This window comes from Megalopta genalis, chromosome 15, assembly GCF_051020955.1.
Source record: "Megalopta genalis isolate 19385.01 chromosome 15, iyMegGena1_principal, whole genome shotgun sequence".
Taxonomy (NCBI): domain Eukaryota; kingdom Metazoa; phylum Arthropoda; class Insecta; order Hymenoptera; family Halictidae; genus Megalopta; species Megalopta genalis.
In genome coordinates this window covers 5,786,161-5,806,372 of record NC_135027.1, presented here as the reverse complement: position 1 = coordinate 5,806,372, position 20,212 = coordinate 5,786,161, and the positions used below count along the sequence as shown (strand labels likewise).

The 20,212-nt window shown below is 35.1% G+C and overlaps 5 protein-coding genes across 7 annotated transcripts; 3 read left to right on the top strand and 2 right to left on the bottom strand.

Annotated features, from left to right (window-relative positions):
* The first annotated feature begins 81 nt into the window (after positions 1–81).
* Positions 82–1,903, top strand: Smyd5 (SET and MYND domain containing, class 5). The gene is made up of 5 exons (XM_033468872.2): positions 82–334; positions 480–772; positions 835–1,150; positions 1,225–1,402; positions 1,499–1,903. Exons 1-5 carry the CDS (start codon positions 290–292, stop codon positions 1,822–1,824), a joined length of 1,158 nt encoding a protein of 385 aa, XP_033324763.2. The 5' UTR covers positions 82–289; the 3' UTR covers positions 1,825–1,903.
* Positions 1,904–1,972: 69 nt separating this feature from the next.
* LOC117219596 (uncharacterized) lies at positions 1,973–4,440 on the bottom strand. Of its 2 annotated transcripts, none has more exons than XM_033468840.2 (6): positions 3,823–4,440; positions 3,265–3,446; positions 3,123–3,180; positions 2,583–3,054; positions 2,325–2,492; positions 1,973–2,245 (listed from the first exon to the last, which is right to left on the bottom strand). In XM_033468840.2, exons 2-6 carry the CDS (start codon positions 3,436–3,438, stop codon positions 2,107–2,109), a joined length of 1,011 nt encoding a protein of 336 aa, XP_033324731.1. In that variant the 5' UTR covers positions 3,439–3,446; positions 3,823–4,440; the 3' UTR covers positions 1,973–2,106. The 2 variants fall into 2 exon arrangements, with proteins under 2 accessions (XP_033324731.1, XP_033324728.1); XM_033468837.2 differs by lacking the exon at positions 3,823–4,440 and adding an exon at positions 3,578–3,799.
* Positions 4,381–12,884, top strand: uex (metal transporter uex). The gene is made up of 14 exons (XM_033468833.2): positions 4,381–4,873; positions 5,402–5,678; positions 5,753–5,902; positions 5,993–6,148; positions 6,232–6,420; positions 6,517–6,690; positions 7,217–7,388; positions 7,459–7,650; positions 7,722–7,868; positions 7,945–8,082; positions 8,181–8,453; positions 8,536–8,771; positions 9,055–9,282; positions 9,358–12,884. Exons 1-14 carry the CDS (start codon positions 4,413–4,415, stop codon positions 9,505–9,507), a joined length of 2,943 nt encoding a protein of 980 aa, XP_033324724.2. The 5' UTR covers positions 4,381–4,412; the 3' UTR covers positions 9,508–12,884.
* Positions 12,885–13,149: 265 nt separating this feature from the next.
* Positions 13,150–17,817, top strand: LOC117219595 (free fatty acid receptor 4). 2 transcript variants are annotated; one of them, XM_033468835.2, is made up of 6 exons: positions 13,150–13,535; positions 15,229–15,604; positions 16,081–16,308; positions 16,383–16,565; positions 16,684–16,881; positions 17,020–17,817. In XM_033468835.2, the coding sequence occupies exons 2-6, from the start codon at positions 15,500–15,502 to the stop codon at positions 17,626–17,628; spliced, it is 1,323 nt and encodes a 440-aa protein (XP_033324726.2). In that variant the 5' UTR covers positions 13,150–13,535; positions 15,229–15,499; the 3' UTR covers positions 17,629–17,817. The 2 variants fall into 2 exon arrangements, with proteins under 2 accessions (XP_033324726.2, XP_033324727.2); XM_033468836.2 differs by lacking the exon at positions 13,150–13,535 and adding an exon at positions 13,586–14,080.
* Positions 17,638–19,637, bottom strand: LOC117219594 (uncharacterized). Its single transcript, XM_033468834.2, has 2 exons — positions 17,883–19,637; positions 17,638–17,799 (listed from the first exon to the last, which is right to left on the bottom strand). The coding sequence occupies exon 1, from the start codon at positions 19,458–19,460 to the stop codon at positions 17,904–17,906; it is 1,557 nt and encodes a 518-aa protein (XP_033324725.2). The 5' UTR covers positions 19,461–19,637; the 3' UTR covers positions 17,638–17,799; positions 17,883–17,903.
* Positions 19,638–20,212: the final 575 nt, after the last annotated feature.

Here is a 20,212-nt window from a genome sequence, read left to right as displayed (position 1 = left end):
TACCTGTACATCGACCACTTAAATAAATATTAATTATATACGTCACTTTTAACTTTAAATATTTATGTAACTACTTCCGCAGAATTTTAGATTAATTTTTCGCGTTGATAATGCGTTACTTTTTTACTTCCATCGAACTTTTCTGCTTTATTTTGACTATGGTAGTATGATAATGATACATAATAATGATAGGCATAGGCAAAAAATACATGTTTGATGGTTAGAGCACTACACGCTTGTAAATGAATTTTATTATTGTATCGTTTTTTATTAAAGAAATTCAGTAACAATGAATTCCAATAATTATGAAGTTAAAGTAATTAATGAAGAAAAGGTAGAATATATTAATAGATTACATCCTTGGATTTTTAAGTCACGTTTCACTAAAAACTGTACTTGTTACTAATTCCTATAAAATTTGATATACTTATATATACTTTCAATAAGATATTTTTTGCAATTATGTAATTACGTTACAGGGAAAAGGACTTTTTGCAATTTGTCCTCTTAAAGATGGGGATACAATTTTGATGGAGAAACCTATAGTCTGTTGTCAATTCTCTTGGAATTTAGAGTATGGATATTTAGCTTGCGACAATTGCTTAAGACCTTTAGAAACTGCTGAAGAAAATGTACATAGATTAACTGGAAATTCAACAATTATTTTACCTCATGTAGAATGTTGTGAAACAAAAAAAGAATTAATCACAGAATGTTCTGAATGTGGTACAAAATATTGCAGTATTGAATGTCAAAATGAAGCCTACACAAGGTATTATATACAATGACAATAAGTGTTTTCAGGAATAATCAAATTATTTAACATAATTGCAGATATCACTGTACATTATGTCTACATTCAAGAGATAAAGATGAATCACATCCCTTTGTGCAATTAAATGAGACTTGGAAGCAAATGCATTATCCACCGGAATCAGGAACAATAATGTTACCAGCTAGAATGGTAGCTATAGTTAACCAAGCTGATAACAAAGAGGAAGTCCTTTCTACATTTTCACAATTTTGTCATTGTGCAATCAATGAAGTACATGAAATTACACACAAGCTATTAGAGGAAAAATTTATTGGTCAGATCGATGTACTTAGAGAAACAATGCAGAAAGCCCTGGATACAAAATTTACATCTAATGTATGCCATGAAAATATAAATACATCTAAAATCTATTACATTGCAATAGCCATTGCATGAATTTTAATTTGCAGTGGTTTACGCCAAACGGGTTTAGGAGTTTATTAGCCCTCATAGGTACAAATGGACAAGGAATCGGTACTAGCGCATTTAGTGTATGGGTCAAAAATGTGTCTGCATTAGATCTACCAAGAGATGAAAGAATATACGTGGATAAATTAATAGATCGCATTTACTCCGAAATGGATGAAGGTAAATAGTTTTGAAAAAATTTTATTCAATCGAAATTCTGTAATAAGAACCTTTTAATATACTTTAATGTTTAATGTACTGTTTTTATATTTTTAGCTGTAGGTGTTTTTCTAAATAACGAAGGTTCTGGTCTATATGTTCTTCAATCAGCGGTAAATCATAGCTGTGTACCAAACGCAATTGTAGAATTTCCTTACTCGAATAATGTATTAGTTTTAAAAGCAATTCGCGATATTCAACCTGAAGAGGAAATATGTATAAGTTACCTTGACGAGTGTGATCTAGAAAGAAGTAGATACTCTAGACAAGAAGCTTTACGCTCTTTGTATTTATTTGTTTGTCGTTGCGATAAATGTTTGTCGCAAGCTAACGATCCAGATGTCACATCAGAAGATGAATTAGACGATGACATGTCGAGTTAAACTGGACAAATGCTTCATTCACCTATATTACATTAATATAATATAATATTACAAGTAATAAAAGTACACAATTTTTATATATTATGTATTTTTATTTGCAAATTGTTGTCTACTTACAAGCATATATAAACAAATTATGCACAATTGATTTTTTATTTTCCTTAAATTTTTTTATTAAACCAAGTTTGTAATTAAAGTATTAACATTACATGTCATTTAAACATAAAATAATTAATTATTCGATATAGTCAATTATTTGAAATTGTCAATTATTCGAAATCGTCAATTATTCGAAATCGTCACTTCATTTTTACCTAAAGTCATAAGATTTGATATATAATGTGGTACAGGTGTAGTTATTATTCGCTTTTCTATTAATTTTGTTAAAAAGGCAGCAACATTAGGACTACGATACTCGCAACTGAAATACGTATAATTTACGTTTACTTGGTATAAGGATGTTAAAAATATGTAATAATTTTATGAAAAATATTACTAACGTAATACTCAAAGTTTCATTTGACAATTCCGTGGATTCATCTTCGTCCATAAGAATCCTACTTGTTGCATTTACAACAAAAACTTCTATAATAGCAGGATCATCACCAAAACATTCTTCTGCATATCTTTTACGCTGTTTATGTTCAGTAAAATCTATACCAGTAGATCTAAAAAAAATATATGAGAGTAATAGGATTATTACTACATATAATAAACAAAATTATATGCTTCCTACAGGTTTTTGAAATAGAAATTACTTTCTCTCTGGACCAGAATTATTATACTCCACAATTTTACTCATTTTTTCTGAATTTTGTACTCCTTTCTTTCTGTTCATACACATTTTGCTCAGTGATTTTAAATCTTTACCCATCAATTTAATTTGTTTACTTTTCTCATATCCCATGCTTGCTGCTATTGCTTGTAAAACATTTGGAGAAACACTCTTTCTGTTAACGAAAAAATATTTTTCGCCCGTAAATACAGCAAAAATAAGAGGGAGTCCAAGCCCAGTCTTTAACTTCTTGCTTTTATGTTTTCGTTGGTTCAGAGAAATATATGTAATGTTATTGTGCATATACATTTTTACATCTATTTTTAAATTTAATGAAATAAAATAATCTTTTAGTTTCGCTTGAACTTTGCTATGCAGGAAGTAATCCTTAGACTGTGCAGAACCTTTTAATAAATAACTGTACCATATTTTCCGATTATTGTGCCAACTTATATCTGAAATGTTTAACTATTAATAACAATAGATAAACGATTAAGAGGTGTAATTAAAAATTATATATTACCAACTAATTTTAACATTGACAGACGGTCTTCTAAGTCTTTTCTGTTTATGCTGTTATTCTATTGCAAAGACACAGAAATATATACTTAAATATTCATTACATACAATGTATATATGTTAATAAATTTGAATACAATTCTTACAGTTATAGCTATCTTGATCAATTGAGTTGCATTCACCGAAGTAAACCTGTTGTGATATTTAACTAACTCAGACTTTATATTATCCCAAGAAATTTCAGGAAAAATAGGCATTACTGCCGATTCTAATTCTTCGAATTTGAATTTCTTAATAATTTTAACTATTTCTCCTTCCATGGCTAAAACTGATGTCAAAATATCTCAAAATCTCGATTACATATTATGGTGCAGGTTCAATGTTTACATATCACACGGAAATATAACCTGTTTGCGGGAAGAATAATAACCCGTTGTGCACAAATTAAATAATACTTACATAGCTGTGCAATTTTAATATAACATCAATATTAATACTTATAACGCATGTTAAATCTTAACAAGCAACTATGTTGAATACGTATACATATTACAAGTCGAGTGACAATCATTAAGAATTCGCGCCATTCGCGCCTAAACTGGCGAATGGTAATTCTCTTTGTACAATCTATTGTAGTGTAGGTAATATGCATATGTAGTACCATATAGTTCCATGCATTTCCATACAAAGTAATAAAACTCAACTTTTACTTATCGGTAATGACGAATGCTGATCTATGAGAATGATTGCACATTTAAATGCATTCTACATATATTTGTTTTAGTCGAAGCTTGTTCGAAAATTCCCTTTTAGGCGAAGATATAAGATGAATGCGATAGAGGCAGAGTTATGATTTCGTAGATATTTATCGATATGTTAAGGTACATTTATTGAGAATCAATAAATATTAGATGGAAATACATCTGAGTTTAACAGATAATAAGTATTGTACATATAAAGATTTTAATTGTAGATAAACTGTTCTTAATATTGATAAAAATATCGTAATTCCTTTGGGAGAGGAATTAATAGTAGTTTGACTCATACACGTCACTACTTCGTGCACATACATATAGCGATATAGCGGAAGGTGAATGTATGCATATCCGAATTTGAGTAATGTCCTCCCCACTTTCACAGGGTAAGATGCGATAGCATGCTCAACGAATAACGGTGAGATGTCGGTGTGATGTAGATGTAATCGAAGCAATACGCAGGCGCAATACGAGAATCCGAGATTATAAATAGACCACTAACTAACGACAGTGTGAAGTTGTCACGGTGCACTTGTCGCATGATGGCGCAACATGTTGACCGTTCAGGCACACCGGCAGCTCTTTTATTACTTGTTTTTACAATATTCAATCTAGTATACGCCAACGCATTTATAGGAGTGAAAGTAATCGGTAGTCAAAATGTGAAATCAGTGAATATTTTAGACAGGGAACGATCTGATACACGGAAATACTCGTCGAACAGTTCCGATTTCCTTGTCGAAGTTCTTGGCACCGGTCTCGAGAGCAACATTTCTTTGTGCTGGTCTCCCACACCCGACAATTGTGATCCAAACCTGAACAACACATTACGCGCTGTCTGGATCGCGCCGAATGGCAATCGTGCGGTGTATAAATTTGACCAAGTTCCTACTTTTAAGGTTACCACGATCTATTTCTGTCTAAGAATCGTCACCAGGTTCGGTGAAACATGGACCAATCTTGGAAGCAACTTTGCTATCACTTCACCGTCACGATCGGTGTAAGTTTTTAATAATCTATTATTTATCTTTTACTGAACGTTGTTGGAGAAATTGCTCTTCCTTTACTAATAATAGATATCCGCCTTATGACATGGCACAATTTTTTAAGTATATGAAAATACCGATATTACCGACGGCAAGCATTTTATCCTAGTCTATTACAATTTCATATTATACATTCAATGTTCGGCAATTTTATAATATTGTATGATAGCAAGGAAACTTGTTCTATGTATGTTTTATCATGCTACATAAATATGGAAACATAGAAATATTGGAAATTATATTTAGCATTCATATGAAATTCTAAAGCAAAGTAAACAAGTTTGATTGCAATGAAAGTATTGCAATGAATGTATTTGTATCCTCATCTCATTGGAGACTAGAAACCTTGACCTAAATAACTATACTCGATGAATAAAATAAAACTAGATTTATTTTAAATAAAAAATAACCAATGAATGCGTTAACTAAACAGGAGTAAAGCATATTTTATGATTTATTGCAAAATTGTGTTTCGTTTTTAGGAAACATTATCGTGCACGTCGTCAACAGTTTTTACCTTCTGTTAATGCTGATCATGAAGAACCCTATATAGTACCAGTAATTCAAGGAATAAGAATAGAAACAGCTGCTAAGGATCCTAGTTACAGAGCAGATGGGATTCCAGAAATATTAGCTGGGAGCAGAGCTGTTATAAGACTATTTGGTGTTGGTATCACAGAAGATATATTAGTCACTTTTACGGATGAACCAGCAAAATGGGGTGCTATTTGTGATAAAATCAAAAGCAATGAATTCCCGGTAAATATTTATCAATGCTACTTACTGGTTCATCCTATTTATATGTACATAAGGCTTTGTTTTTATTAATGCAGGTAAGAAATGTAAATAATAATACTGCAACTGTAGATGTGGTATTGCCACTTGGTTCACCATTTTATGTATGTATAAAACAACCAGTATACGGAAGGGATGCTTCGGATCTTGCACTTTTCAAACATCAAGGTACACATACATGGGGCACTGTAAGTATATGTATATATTATAAGATGAAGGTACTATTGAACAATAATTATATTGTGTTAAACATATTTATTGGTAACTATTATTTACAGATTTATACGTATGAAAAATTTTTACCACTTTGGCTTAGTATTGTAATTATCCTCATGTGTCTTAGTTTTTCTGCTCTGTTTTCTGGTTTGAATTTGGGATTAATGGCAATGGATAGAACTGAACTAAAAATACTCTGTAACACTGGAACTGAAAAGGTGCTTCTATTTACCCCATTCTACTATTCTACTATCTTATTTTATGCTATGACTTTGTCAAAATAAAGTAATTTGTTTTAAAGGAAAAACAATATGCAAGGACTATACAACCAGTAAGGAATCATGGGAATTATTTGTTATGCTCAATTTTATTCTCAAATGTTCTGGTGAATTCGATATTCACTATTTTGCTAGATGATTTGACATCTGGATTAGTTGCAGTCATTTGCTCCACCTTAGCTATTGTAATTTTTGGTGAAATTTCGCCACAAGTATGTATACATTTTTTATTTTATTCCTCAATGAATTACATGTTTAGGAGAAAGAATTACGCATTGCACAGTTGCATTATAAACGTGTGCTTTCAGGCTATTTGCAGTAGACACGGATTATGTATAGGAGCTAAAACAATTTATATAACAAAACTGACTATGATAATAACATTTCCATTGAGTTATCCTATCAGCAAGCTTCTAGATGTTCTTCTGGGTGAAGAAATTGGCAATGTGTATAATCGTGAACGGTTGAAGGAATTAGTAAGGGTGAGAAAAAAAGACTTCATTATAGATACATTAGATTATTCTTACAATACGTACTTAATATAGTTTTCTCTGATTGTAATTTGAAGTATACATTATCAAACACCTTTCCAAACTTTTTACTCTTATGGATCTTATCAGAATGAGCATGGATAGGGCAGATAATTATACTGACAACCAAATTCAATCATATGTAGGTAAGATATAGATCTACTGACGTTTGCTTGAAGTTTTCACATTCTACAGAGTACATGTTAGATTACTTATCAATGTGAAACTTAAATAAGATAACTTTACATATTTATACTGTGCTAATTCAAGCTGAACTTATCGTAAAAATATACTTCTATACGATACACGTATCTGTATACGTACGTGTATGTATGCGAGTACGAAAAAAATGTAAGTCGTGTAATTAATATCCCGAACCCTTTTCCGAGTGCTCTACTTATTTAATGTAAAAACACTGTTAAAGATTTGATATCGATTCACGTGTGATCGTAACTATGTCAATAACAATTACTTTTAGGTCACAACAGGCTATAATGATTTAGAAAAAGACGAAGTGAACATAATCGCTGGTGCATTAGAATTACGGAAAAAATCTGTTGCGGATGTAATGACAAAAATCGAGGATGTATACATGTTAAATTACAATGCGATTTTAGATTTTGAAACGGTATCGGAGATTATGAAGTCTGGTATGCATTTATATAAATCATTTGTATCAACATTTAAATTAATATTCATAGTATTTATCGATCATTTTAGGTTTCTCACGGATACCAGTATTTGAAGGAACAAGGACGAACATAGTAACAATGCTTTATATTAAAGATCTTGCGTTTGTTGATCCAGATGATAATATGCCACTTAAAACCTTGTGTCAGTTTTATAAAAATCAATGTAATTTTATTTTCGAAGATGTTACGTTGGACATAATGTTCAAGCAATTTAAAGAAGGTAAATATCTTAAATAGAATAATGTACTTGTTAGAAGCGGACGGGCAATAAAATTATACGTTTCATGTCAGGTAATAAAGGACATATGGCGTTCGTTCAAAGAGTAAATAACGAAGGCGAAGGGGATCCGTTTTACGAGGTGATAGGATTAGTTACATTGGAGGATGTCATAGAAGAACTGATTCAAGCCGAGATCATGGATGAAACTGACGTCTTCAGTAAGATTCTTCGATTTGTTTATTAATGCATAGATAGATTTTCGATGGAATTATCATTAAATCTCATTTTCCACAGCGGATAACAGAACTAAACGTAGAAGGCAAGCTAAGCATAAAGTACAAGACTTTACCGTGTTCGCGGAGAAGAAAGAGAACCAACGAATTCATATATCACCGCAGTTGACACTGGCCATGTTTCAGTATTTATCCACAAGTAGGAAGAAGTGTTTTGATTTAAGAAAATATGAGATTTATATAAAAATCTGTTAGACTACTCTTAAGATACATCTGAGTGTAATATATAATTCACAGCTGTAGATGCATTTAAATCCGATACAATATCGGAAACTATTTTGCGTCGTTTGCTTAAACAAGACATTATTTATCATATCAAAGTGAAATCGCGCGAAAAAGCGAGACACGATCCGGCAGCAGTAATTTACCAACAAGGAAAAGCAGTCGACTATTTTGTTTTGATTTTGGAAGGTCGAGTTGAAGTTACAGTCGGCAAGGAGAATATGATGTTCGAAAGTGGTCCATTCACATATTTTGGTTCTCAAGCGCTTACTGTGAATATAGGAGTTGGTAAGACTTCAAGTTATTATTGTTTTCTTTATGTATCAAGATTAGCAATTGCTTTTCTTATTCTTATCCGTTGACTTTTTAGCTGAATCTCCTACTATTTCGAATCCACAAGCTGTGGGAAGCATACAGTCCATCAACTTGGACTCCATGTTACGATACACATTCGTTCCTGACTATACAGTACGGGCGGTAACGGAAGTGTTTTATGTTAAAATCAAGAGATCTCTTTATTTGGCTGCGAAACGAGCTACGCTTCTGGAAAAAAGCCAGAAAGATCCGTTACCCGGTCATGAACAATTTGACGACGAAGTCGAAAAGGTTGATTATTATGCGGATCATTTAGAAAATGTAACGAATCATTTAATGAGTCTCCCTAGTTTCGTGTATTATAAAAACCATTTTTTTTTCCGCTACGTAAATGTAAAACTTCAAAAAGATTGAATACATTTCTTCTATGTAGTTAATAAGCATATGAAGTTTCTAATTACAATATTTAATACCTGTTGTTTGAAAAATTCCTAAAGATTATCGTGTAATCAGGGCGTCAAACTAGGGGGAGACTTTACTCGTGAAAACATTCTTATAATTTCTAATTTTTTAGTTGTTACATTCTTTGGACGAGGATGACCGTAGTGTGCCAGAATCTCCGGTGTTGCCAATCGATAAAGAAAAAGAACCAAAAAAAGAAAAAGAAAGTATGCAATCTCCTGTTCATAGCGCAACAGCCCCGACTTCGCCCGCCCCCGTCAGCGCCAGCCCGGTTACACATTCGAAATTCGTTTCATCATACAGCGACCACAACGGGAAGCTGAAAAATTCACCAACAAAGGTATTATTTACGATTTCAAAGGCTCCAGCAGATTCCAGCCAATGAGTGTTGATTATTGTGCGTGTCACTTTATAGGCAACCTCGGTGACAAGTCCCATCCAAACTCCAAGCTTAGACATGGAAATGCTTGCGTGTCGAGAAGTGAACAGAGTAATGTCTGCAAAGAAATTACTCGAGGAGGAAGAAGAAAGAACGAATCTCCTGCCAAAGCAAGAGGACTCTTAACGTTCAGTGAATAGTCGATGATGTTTAAACGCGTCGACGCTTGTAAACAGAAAACTATCAAACAACGAAGAGCAGGAAAAACCTCTATGACATACAATGCTATCATGATGGCATTAGGTACTTAACAAATCACTTAAATATTTATCGCCAAACAAATCGATATATATCTGATCATGCGAGTTTTAATTTCGAAATAGTTGATTCAGAGACTGTTCGCGACATTCTAGTTCTATCGAGTTAGTATGCTCAGGGAAGATTGCCAAATTTACAAACGCATCCTTCATATTGTAGCCTACGTAAACAACGGACTACGTAATCAAAACGTGAATTCATTCTCAATCGATGATCTTTTTGTTTCCATTCAGATATTGCGTTCAAATGCATAATTCTTCTTTTTCTTTTCTTTTCTATTTACGTAAAAATAGGGCGGAACGCTTATCGTAATAACAACATACTCATTGAGAGACTTCGTGTTTCCTTTTGTATTTTTATTTTCCAATGATTTTTATGTAGAATTTGTAAATATCATTTCGTTTTTTTGCTATGTTGAGTTTTTCGAAAAAAAAGAAACCGAACTTCTGAAATGTGCATTTCATTTTCGACAATGAAGTACACGTTTATATAACATTTTATGAGAATCGTGTGTTTGCATATTGCGCAACATTATATTTTTATCGTAACGTGGAAAAAAGATTTCACAAGGATTTGAAAGAATTTGAAGGATTACTGGGCAAATACAATCGAGATTGTTAGATTACTTGTTATCGCGAAAGGGAAGAGAGAGAGAGAGAGAGATGGGAGAGAGAGGAAACGTATTCGATAAAAGCACATCGAGCGTTTACCAGGTGGGAGTACAAAACTCATTATTTAAAGTCTATCGCATAAATACAAGGAGGGTTTTAAAGTTGTGTGTTTCTTTTCCTTTTTGTTCTTGTTAAGTTTCGTCGATTTGTTTACGTCGTATCCTCAATACGAATGTGAATAGTGTGAATAGAAACGAATCCCTCATCTTATTAATCAATTGTAAAAAGATCCTCGGTATAGTATTACTACGAAAATTGATTGTATTTCTATTGAGTGCCTTAACGAGTTATAAAATCGTCTGCAATGAAATGCACTTTAATAGAAGGCGAATATATAATTTTCTAGAATGGGTTCCACCTTATATATGTTCGATTCAATACTCTTGCATTCTTACGACAATGGCACAGTCAATTTATTATAAATGTTGTTGATTCGAGGCAGATTTTCTTCATTCGTCATAACACTTTCATGCAACACGTGATATTTATTATACTATAATACATAGAAGATATACTCGTGCACAGTGTATTGTAAAAATACGATCGTGTATTTCAAACGAATAGTGTTGTTATGTGACAATGGCGCAACGGTACAATCCCCTCAAACAGTAGAAGAATAGAAAATTTCAACAAGTTCGATATTCTAACGATACATAAGCTTTTATTTTTCTCAATTGCTGTGTCAAATGAAAAAGATCGTTCCCCTATATATACGTATTATTGGTATTATACATACATATATACACACGTGACTAGACTGCGGATCTGTATCCAAAGTATAAATTTTTCACATTGATTATAAGAGTCTGCTATTAAGTAGACAGTTGCTCCTTTTTCATCAGGATTCTTCAATTATTTTTTTTATGTTTTTTACCGTTTTATATTTTACATGTTCATTTTTGCCATAAACGTATAAAATCTGCAGTCTACGATTAACATACATATACATGTAACGACGATCAACATCTGTACATATCCTGTGTTCGAAATAGGTGAAATAAGTACGAATAGAGATTTTTCCGAGTTTCAGAGTATCCCTAACGAAGAGATAATAATTATCTGATAAGCTGTTAAATCTACGAAGTAACAAGATAATGAGAAAATGAGAATCTGTCGTTGAATTTTTTACGGAAAGAATCAACTAGCGTACTTAATGCGTAAGCAACATAGAGCCGGTTCAACAAATAGGTTTACATATTAGCATATAGCGGCGAGAATCTATAGTTTTCACTTCGAAATCATTGCGGCTTATCGTTGTTTCCATTAAAAATTTAATACTTAGACTGTTACTGCCATATTTTTTATACGTACACATTGTTGTTTCGATGTTTGTTTTAAACTATTTTCTCTAAAACAAATTGAAAATTTGAAACGAAACCGATTCGGTAGCGTATCATTTTACAAGTATCGATTATTTGAAAAACAGAAAACGGCAACGAGAATTTAATTTCAAACCTTAGAGTTATTATATACATACCTGCTTAAGATATATGTATGTATGCATGTGTGTATATATATACACATACATACATACACACAAATTTAATATATACCGATTTTAGATCAACATACATTGTACAAAATCGTTCAGATTTTATTTTATACAACTATGTTTATCATTTGAACGATTTTACGTAAATAAGAACGTTTACATGTCTATTGTACCTTTGTGGAATGTTTCGTCGAGTACAATATAATTTATAGTATATAGCTTGAAAATACATTCGTTTGGACGTATTTCGCTTAAAGTAATCGGCATGCTACCAGTGTAATTCGATTGAACAATGCGAAACTTCAAACTGCAATAGAGGCGCAGAAAACAGTTGTCGCCTATATTCGTAGCATTTATTATTTTTTATATAGGTTACTTTTCTCCGGGTATCTATTATCGTTTTGTTGTTAATTTACAATGGATGTTATATGCAGTATTTTTATAGTTCATGTAGTTATTAGATTTCGTTTTTAAACCATTTATTGTATTGTTGCGAATCATTTATATTTATGGTTTTTCATAATCTGTGCGTATTATCTTTAGCCACATATATTCGTAAAGTGTTTATTCGTCTCTCATAACCAATACATTGTTTTGCTGTGAAAGTTTTAACAAATAAGAAAACAAAAATAGAGCAACAAGAAAAATTAGTGAAATTATTTAGTTTACACTGTATTCGCAATGCGATCAATTCGATTTAATTTATCAGGCTTCTGCATGGAATTCTATAGCTATATGGTGCTTACACCGATATCTTTTTCGTGATAGTGAGTTCATTGACACGAGAACTGTAATAAATTTCTCAATATTGCGGCAAGTACCTGCAATTCTACTAGGGATTGCAATTCGTTAAAATGAAGCTACACCAGTGCCAGAAATTCGGTAATCCCTATTGGTATCCGATTATAAATCTCTTGCACATACTCCCGACAAGATGATATATTATTACTTCTTCGTCGTGGTTAATTTCGAAATCAATGTATGTATGTCGATGAAAATGTACATTTGAGCAAAAAAGCAGAGTGAAATATTTATCAACGTATTACTGTATTCACAAAATATAAAGTACAATTTCGTTTTCAGGGGCTGCCTCTTGTTGATCCTTTGACTAATTTTCTATTCTTTTGATAACAACACATAGGAATGATTACACTATATTATCCGAGATAATTTGTCGGTTTACGAATAAAATTACTAATACGATTGAGAAATCGATTCGTATCGTAAATTTTTTGATTTTAAGCGACTCTCAAGCTGATAGATAAAATATTTAATTTGAATATTCCGTGCTGAGATAAACATTAAAACGGGGGGTAGCTATTTTTGGTTATTTATATATATATGATATATATATATATATCATTGCCCCGTCATCAATTTAGCTTGTATTCGCGGCAAATGAGCGTGGAAACGCGTTTCCAACAGATGCGCATAATGAGAGGACCACAACAACGTGGCCCCTGATAGTTGATAGCTCTTCAATGCGGACCAGTCGGCGGGTAGCATCCGCAGGGGCCACCACGGGTTGCTCGCTACTCGCTGTTCCATTCCATCCCATTATTTTCTTCGCGATACTCTTACGCGGTCAAATCATCCAATCATCAGTGCAACCACGAATTTCTTCTTTTTGCAGCGTGCTGAAAACGTGCGACAAATATTCAACTGTTACGGTTCGTCGACCTACTATCATTCCATTCGAATACTACCGGATTACCGCCGCATCATTTGAAAAGGTACGTCTCATTTTCTTTCAGCTGCAACGATGCTACAGTAATAATAATAATTATAATATTAATAATAATATGTTTTTATTATATAATAAAAAGGAGGGTAAGAAAAGAAATAGAGAGAGAGAGAACAAGAGAAAAGAGATAGAGTCAAGTGAAAGCAGAAATATAGAAATCGAGACTCATCCAGGGTTTAGAGAGGAAGAAAACTAATTGTTTGTGATCGTTATGAGCAATAATTGAATTCGTACTATTTCTGATCCGAAGATTGGATCTAGGTCAACACGGCGATATCGTCGCACGAACGAACCTCGACAAAATCATTTATTAAACGATGAAAGTTCACGTGGTGACACGTGACGCGACACGGAACCGCCGGACACAATTCGCAGAAGTGAATCAGTCGTTTCGTGAGCATCGTTGACAAGTTGTTATTTAATGTTGTTGGACGTCCTCGTGCGCGTCCAGGAACAGTCCAACTAATTGCATCTACACCGATGTCTAGGGTTCTCAGAGGAAAGTCGCGGGGAGATAATTGCGCGACAACCAAGGTGAATATTTGTAGAGGAAAGGCTGCGTACCTCCTACCGTGTTCGAATTCGAATGTTTTTGTTCTTTTGCTTGACAAAAAGCGATCTTGAAATCTCCGCAAATGAAGCAAAAATTATTATCTGCGTTCGTATCGAACTCGCAGTCTCGGCGCAAAAATTGGAGAAGTTACCATTTATAAATCAAGAAATTCCGACACGATGTAATACAAATGTATAACGCGTAATCAAAGCATTTCTTTCGGATGGAAGTCGAAATGAAGGAACCCGAGCATTAGAATGAGCGCGGTTTCTAAAACAATAGGGGATATTTTGTGGGCTGACGAACACGGAATACGAGAGCCGTCTCATCGCTTTTTTTAAATCTAACGAAGGTGTTAATCTTGTTCGAGCCATAAAATTCTCGTAAATATTTTCCGAGCTCCGGGAACGTGTTGCTACCCCTGCCTCGATAAAAATAGTAGGGAATACGGGACAAAGGAATTGTTTACGTCGATTCTAAAGGCTGAACCAGCGAAGGTTGTTCGACAAAAAAGATTCTCTCTGGTAGTTGAAGTTCTTCGACTTGTAACAGGGAATAAAAAGAGGGGTAGTTTGCCCCCCCCCCCCGCAGCTGGAAGGAATATTCGTTGATTATCCGCGGCCGAGACTCACAGCGAACAAAAGAGAGATTTGAGCGTGGATGATATAATAAAAGAAAAGACTACTCTTATCGCATTCCGGATCGGTCGTCTCTGCCGAGGAATCTCTCGGCTATGATAATTACCACTCGATATATCGATCCGTGTACTTGATTTCCCCGAAAAACGTACGTACTTATCTAGTCGGGAGGCGGCCCGCCCGTGCAGCAGTAATTTCGTTTCCAATTATTTTCAATCTCCTACGATCCGCAATCTTCGACCCAAATACGGAAATCCGAGCTTCATCCCCCGTGATGCTCAACCTCCTCAATATTTCTCTAGCCTAATATTATTTATCTGATAAGGTCAAAGACATAACGGTAGCGATAATAACGTAATTATTTGTTGATCGCGACAAGGATATCTGCGATCGCGTGGAGCGATTCGATCGACCGTAAACTAAACTGCTCTAATAGATCGTAACTTGGTTGTTCGGAAGTTAAATTGCATTAAACGATTCGTCTGTTACAGACACTCGATAAGAGTCCTATCAACCGGACGCGCTCCGCGGATAGCATCGATAGAGTCTGGAGCCGAAGAATATAAATTGTCGTCGTCGTTCGAGCGTGCCCCGAACAATACCAAGACCTTACTAACAGCGAAAGGAACGAAAGATCGAATACGCGTGAATGCGCGGAGACTAAACACGTGCGATCACGAGCGAGGAAAACGAAGCAGCTACGAAAAATGAATCGGGTCCTACATTGCTCGGGCATCGGCGAAGGAGATCGGTGATTTAAAGATGAACTCGTCTTATCTCTGGGGAGAAGACGAAGAATGGGGACCACGATACTATTTCACCTACTACAGCCAGTTTGGGAACCGTACAAGAGCTAGCACCGTCGAGGTAACGAATCTAATCCGAACGTCTCGGCCCGAACTAGTTGACGATCGACCTAATTGTTTATCGAACAATTCTTGAACGCCCTTCGACACACTCGCGTTCTCTTTCAGCGTTTGAATTCAATGCGAATGCTGTTATTCCGGCGAAAACGGAATACATCGGATTAATTTACATCGTTTCCTATTTGAAACACACTTCTGAGCAGAGAGAATCATGGTCGAAAAATTATCAGGTTAGCAGGCTAATTAGCAGCCTGTTGAGTCTGGCAAAGAGAGCGCACCCACCTCGTTAGACGAAAGGGAACAATGCCGGGTGGAACAGTGTCCCAATTTTCCTATCCCAAATAAGCTACGAGAAAACCACGCGAGCCAACGCCGCGATATCTTTTCCCGATTCCTTCGACATTCGTTCGAGATTCGAATAGAAAAAGAAGAGCAAGAGAAAAGAAAAAAAAGCAAGAAATCTTTGCGTATTTCCAGGTGGTGATACTAGCAGTTAGCTTTGTCTTAGCGATAGCCGGGAACTTGGGTATAGCCGGCTGCATACTCGGATACCGAGAAATGAGAACGCCAACGAACTTGTGCTTAGTGAACTTGGCGGCCGCCGATCTTCTGTTCAGCATCGGTGTTCCGGCGATCGCCTATACCAGACTAACGCAGTCCTGGCGGCTTGGGGAAGCGATTTGCAAGCTGCTACCTTACACGCAGGTATTTCTTTCTTCCCTCTTCCTTGTGAATTTCCTATATCTGGCTATTTATTTAACGGCTTTTACTCGTTATAGTTTGTCTGTGGCTTTGTGCTTCTGTGGACGTTGACGTTCATATCGATGGATAGGCATCGGTGTTTAGCAGTAGCTCCTTATAGAAGCGTTTTAACCAGGTCTCGGGTTCTAGCGGCTAGTCTCGTCACCTGGATCGTCGCGGCTTTCATTTTTCTACCTGTGATATTTTGGTTCCAATCGAAGGTACTTGAACAATTGCGTAGCACATAGCATGTCTTAACTCGTTAGAGAATATTAGCAGTGTAGATGCATGTCCAGTCCTCCCTGTTCCGGCTTTCGTTGATACACTCTAAATGTACAGGACATCGCGGACGAGCTAACGATCTGCACTCTAGTCTTTCCGCGGAGCGACGTCGTCAGCATCTCCTTGTGCTTCATCGTACCGATCGTCATCCTAGCTTGTCTGCTACCGATGACTCTGCTGGTCTACCATTATCAGCGGATCTTTCAGAAGATTCTCGACTCGCGAAGCAGATGGGCCGTCTCCTGCATCGCACAAGTAATTCTAATTGATGTTGACATGACTAGATATCTGGACCCAAAGCTACATCATACACTTTTTACCCACTGGCACCGGGTTTCAGATATCTTTTCCTCCTGAGAAGAACCCAATAAATACACGTACGTTCGAAAGCAGGGGTTGGAGAGCAGTGCAACAGGTAGAAGAGATTCTGAGCTGTCGGTGATGGGAACGTTGCTAACATGGCCAGGAAGAAAACTATCCGGTGCTAGTATCGGGGGCAGGCCAGGACGAGCTGGCAGTCTTTCTCAACACGAAGAGATACGATTGCAAAAGCATTTGCGGGCTGTGCGAATTTTAATGCTGAACGTGCTCTGCGTTCTCATCATGTGGCTACCCATCACTACCGTCATGCTGTTGATCTACGTGGACGGCAGGAGACCAGCCGAGAATACAGACTTCTTCCTAAGGTCCCACCATTTCGTTTGGACTCTGATCGCGGCTCAGTTTAACGCTATAGTCAATCCTTTGCTGTACGGTGTTTTCTCAGAAAATTTTCGAGTATGTTTTGTGAAACTGTGGCGACGTAGGCTCGCTGGCAATGTCAGAACTACCGCGGAACGCACAGGGTCCAAGAAAGGCGAGAAAACGTTGGAAGCGTTCCAGACGCGGTTAGGCAGCGTCAGAACACCCACCAGTTCTAGGAATCTGCAGAAACAGTCGAAGAAAAGCTCTAGCTGTAGTATAGGTAGCATCGTTGAAGTACCCACCACAGATAAATCATAAAACATCCTGTACTTCGTACATATGTATAATTACGTGTATACAGAGTGTAAAATTACGATTACGAAAAGAATACGATGTTGGGAATGTGAAAAGTTAAAATCAAATAATTTTTTAAAATCATTGGTATTTTAATTACGACTGCACATTGGGCCAAACGAATGAATAAATCATCTGAAATACAATGAAAAATTTGAAGAGTGCCTCATTAACTGGAATAAGATGTCTTTTCAAATTCAACACGCGTATGTACTTACAGAGGTCTTGTAAACGCTGTCTTAAGCCATGCATTCTCTTCTCACACTTCTTTTAATCTCTGACAATGTTCTCATATCGATAGTTCCCTCTTGTAAAAATTTTTCGAGGATAGCGATTTTCGAATTTATAAAATCTACCCTTTCTACTTTTGCTTTCTTTCTTTTAGTCTTTTCGCGGTGGGGATAGATTACATAGTTTCTGATAAGTAACCAAGGATAACCTTCTTCCTTTAAGCTAATTAAATCTACATTAACTTGTAAAGAATTTATCATTTTATCTTCTGGTATATCAACATCAACTACAGTTTCTTGACCTTCTACTCTTTTCATACAAAATGTAGTTTCATTTTCGAATTTTACATTAAATACAACCCAACAATCTTTTGGAAGGATGTCTCCAAACGTTGCGGATAAAAGAAATAAATTAGTTACCCTGTGTAACACTATGTTTGGACAGAATTGAACTTTCTGTTTATGAGCATACAAATTTATTCTTTTTAATTTATCTTCTTCAGCTTGTAACTCATTGTTGAGTTTATGTATTTCCTGAGTTCCTTTATAAATCTTGTCCATTATAAGATTTGTATCTTTCAACATATCCAAATGAAGACCAATAAAACTGTCTTGTTCTCTAGATATAACTTTTTCCACTGTATCTATAGGAAATTCCACCAACTGTTTATTTGTAGTTAAACCTAAAATTATTTTTGAATTGTAATATCTCAAACAAGGAAAACTGTTGTTTTCTATACAAAACTGTTGAACATTATCCTCCTTTAACAGTTGCTTTCTTCCATAATACAATTTAGATTCATCCGAATATACGAGCCATAATGAATCCATGCTTGATAGACTAAAGCCTGCACAAATAGTGTGCACATTTACACCTAATAAAATCTTTTCAAAAGTTAGTTTATTATCCTTTGAGTGCATTACAACGACATTGTCACCACTGGTGACAAACAATAAACCAGCAATTTTAGAATCACTTTGTACAGGTATTATATCCCTGATCGGATAAATGCTATTGTACATTATTTGAACAGTTTCGTTCATTAGCATTAGAATTTTCTTTTCAATTGCTATAACATATAAATTTTCTATGCTACAATCGTCTTTGGTTATGGTCTGCATGAATTGTTGCGTTGTATTTTCTACGTTCACTGTGTAAGTAGATAACTTGCTTGAATCTCTTTCCTCCGAAGAAAGTTGTAGCAACAATTTACTAGTTGTATCCTTTTTATTATCCAAGTAAAGGTGCTTGTTTCTTACAGTTAGTACTTCATAAAAATCCGTACCCATTCCAATTGCACTTTTCATCAAAATAACAAATTTTCCTTCTCTCGAAAGTTCGTATACACCTTGTGGAACGCAAATAAGAAAGATTCGGCTTGCAAAACATTGTATATTTTTTATCGAGGCAGGAGCTGTTAGTACTTTGAAAGGCACAGATTTATCGTTTCCGTACGGAAATATTATAACCTTATCTTCATTCCAACAGAAACAAGTTTCTACTTCGTAAAATTTACAAACGATAAAATATTTTGGCACAATCTCACTATTTACCCTAATATTCATTGTCTTAATTAATTATCGTATACAATAATTATATAACAATTAACATTTCATCTCTTACGGATAGTTTGTAACAATAAAATCCGTCAATAAAACTGTGTGAAAGTAGCTGAACGCAACTTGCAGCCTACAATATTATACATATGCATGCCTACGTACATGCATATACTGGGCGATTGCGATGCCTTTGGTGGAGAAAAAATGAAACTCCGTGCGTTGTCCGTACAGCGCTAATTAGGATAGTGGCAAAACGCTCAAATTGTTAGCCAAAATCAATTGTTAGTAATTTGATTAACAGTTTGAGCATTTTGCCACTGTCCTAATTGGCGCTGTACGAATCCTGAAAAGAGCTTCATTTTTTTTCCAGAAAGGGCGCCACCTATGCCCAACGTAGAATCGTCTAAAAACATTATTTATGACAAAATTAGGGCATAAAATTATAAACCGAGGGCAGAGAATCATTTAAGAGAATCTACTGCATCGATGTCATATAAAAAAAACAAGTGATAGCAGTGCGAAACGTAACTGATTATTCATTGAGAAGTTTGGTTAACTATTATGTTAATTAATTATATTTTATGTTGTTTTCGTTTGGTTTTCTTATACGATATCGATGCAGCAGACTTTTCTGAACAGTTCTGTGTTCTTGGTTTACTTTTTGGTTGCCTACATTTGTCATAATTTGTTTTACAGTGATCCTATATGTACATCATAGGTCCCGGGTTGCCGCACACTATGACGACCCACACATAGAA

Coding starts and splice junctions, on each gene's coding strand:
- Smyd5 (XM_033468872.2), top strand. CDS start 290: ATGAATTCCAATAATTATGAAGTTAAAGTAATTAATGAAGAAAAG. Junction 773..834: donor CAAAATGAAGCCTACACAAG/GTATTATATACA, acceptor ACATAATTGCAG/ATATCACTGTACATTATGTC. Junction 1,151..1,224: donor ATACAAAATTTACATCTAAT/GTATGCCATGAA, acceptor TTTAATTTGCAG/TGGTTTACGCCAAACGGGTT.
- LOC117219596 (XM_033468840.2), bottom strand. CDS start 3,438: ATGGAAGGAGAAATAGTTAAAATTATTAAGAAATTCAAATTCGAAGAA. Junction 3,055..3,122: donor GTCAATGTTAAAATTAGTTG/GTAATATATAAT, acceptor TAAACATTTCAG/ATATAAGTTGGCACAATAAT. Junction 2,493..2,582: donor AATTCTGGTCCAGAGAGAAA/GTAATTTCTATT, acceptor TATTTTTTTTAG/ATCTACTGGTATAGATTTTA.
- uex (XM_033468833.2), top strand. CDS start 4,413: ATGATGGCGCAACATGTTGACCGTTCAGGCACACCGGCAGCTCTTTTA. Junction 7,389..7,458: donor ATCGGAGATTATGAAGTCTG/GTATGCATTTAT, acceptor CGATCATTTTAG/GTTTCTCACGGATACCAGTA. Junction 8,772..9,054: donor TTGACGACGAAGTCGAAAAG/GTTGATTATTAT, acceptor CTAATTTTTTAG/TTGTTACATTCTTTGGACGA.
- LOC117219595 (XM_033468835.2), top strand. CDS start 15,500: ATGAACTCGTCTTATCTCTGGGGAGAAGACGAAGAATGGGGACCACGA. Junction 16,566..16,683: donor TATTTTGGTTCCAATCGAAG/GTACTTGAACAA, acceptor CTAAATGTACAG/GACATCGCGGACGAGCTAAC. Junction 16,882..17,019: donor CCGTCTCCTGCATCGCACAA/GTAATTCTAATT, acceptor GTTCGAAAGCAG/GGGTTGGAGAGCAGTGCAAC.
- LOC117219594 (XM_033468834.2), bottom strand. CDS start 19,460: ATGAATATTAGGGTAAATAGTGAGATTGTGCCAAAATATTTTATCGTT.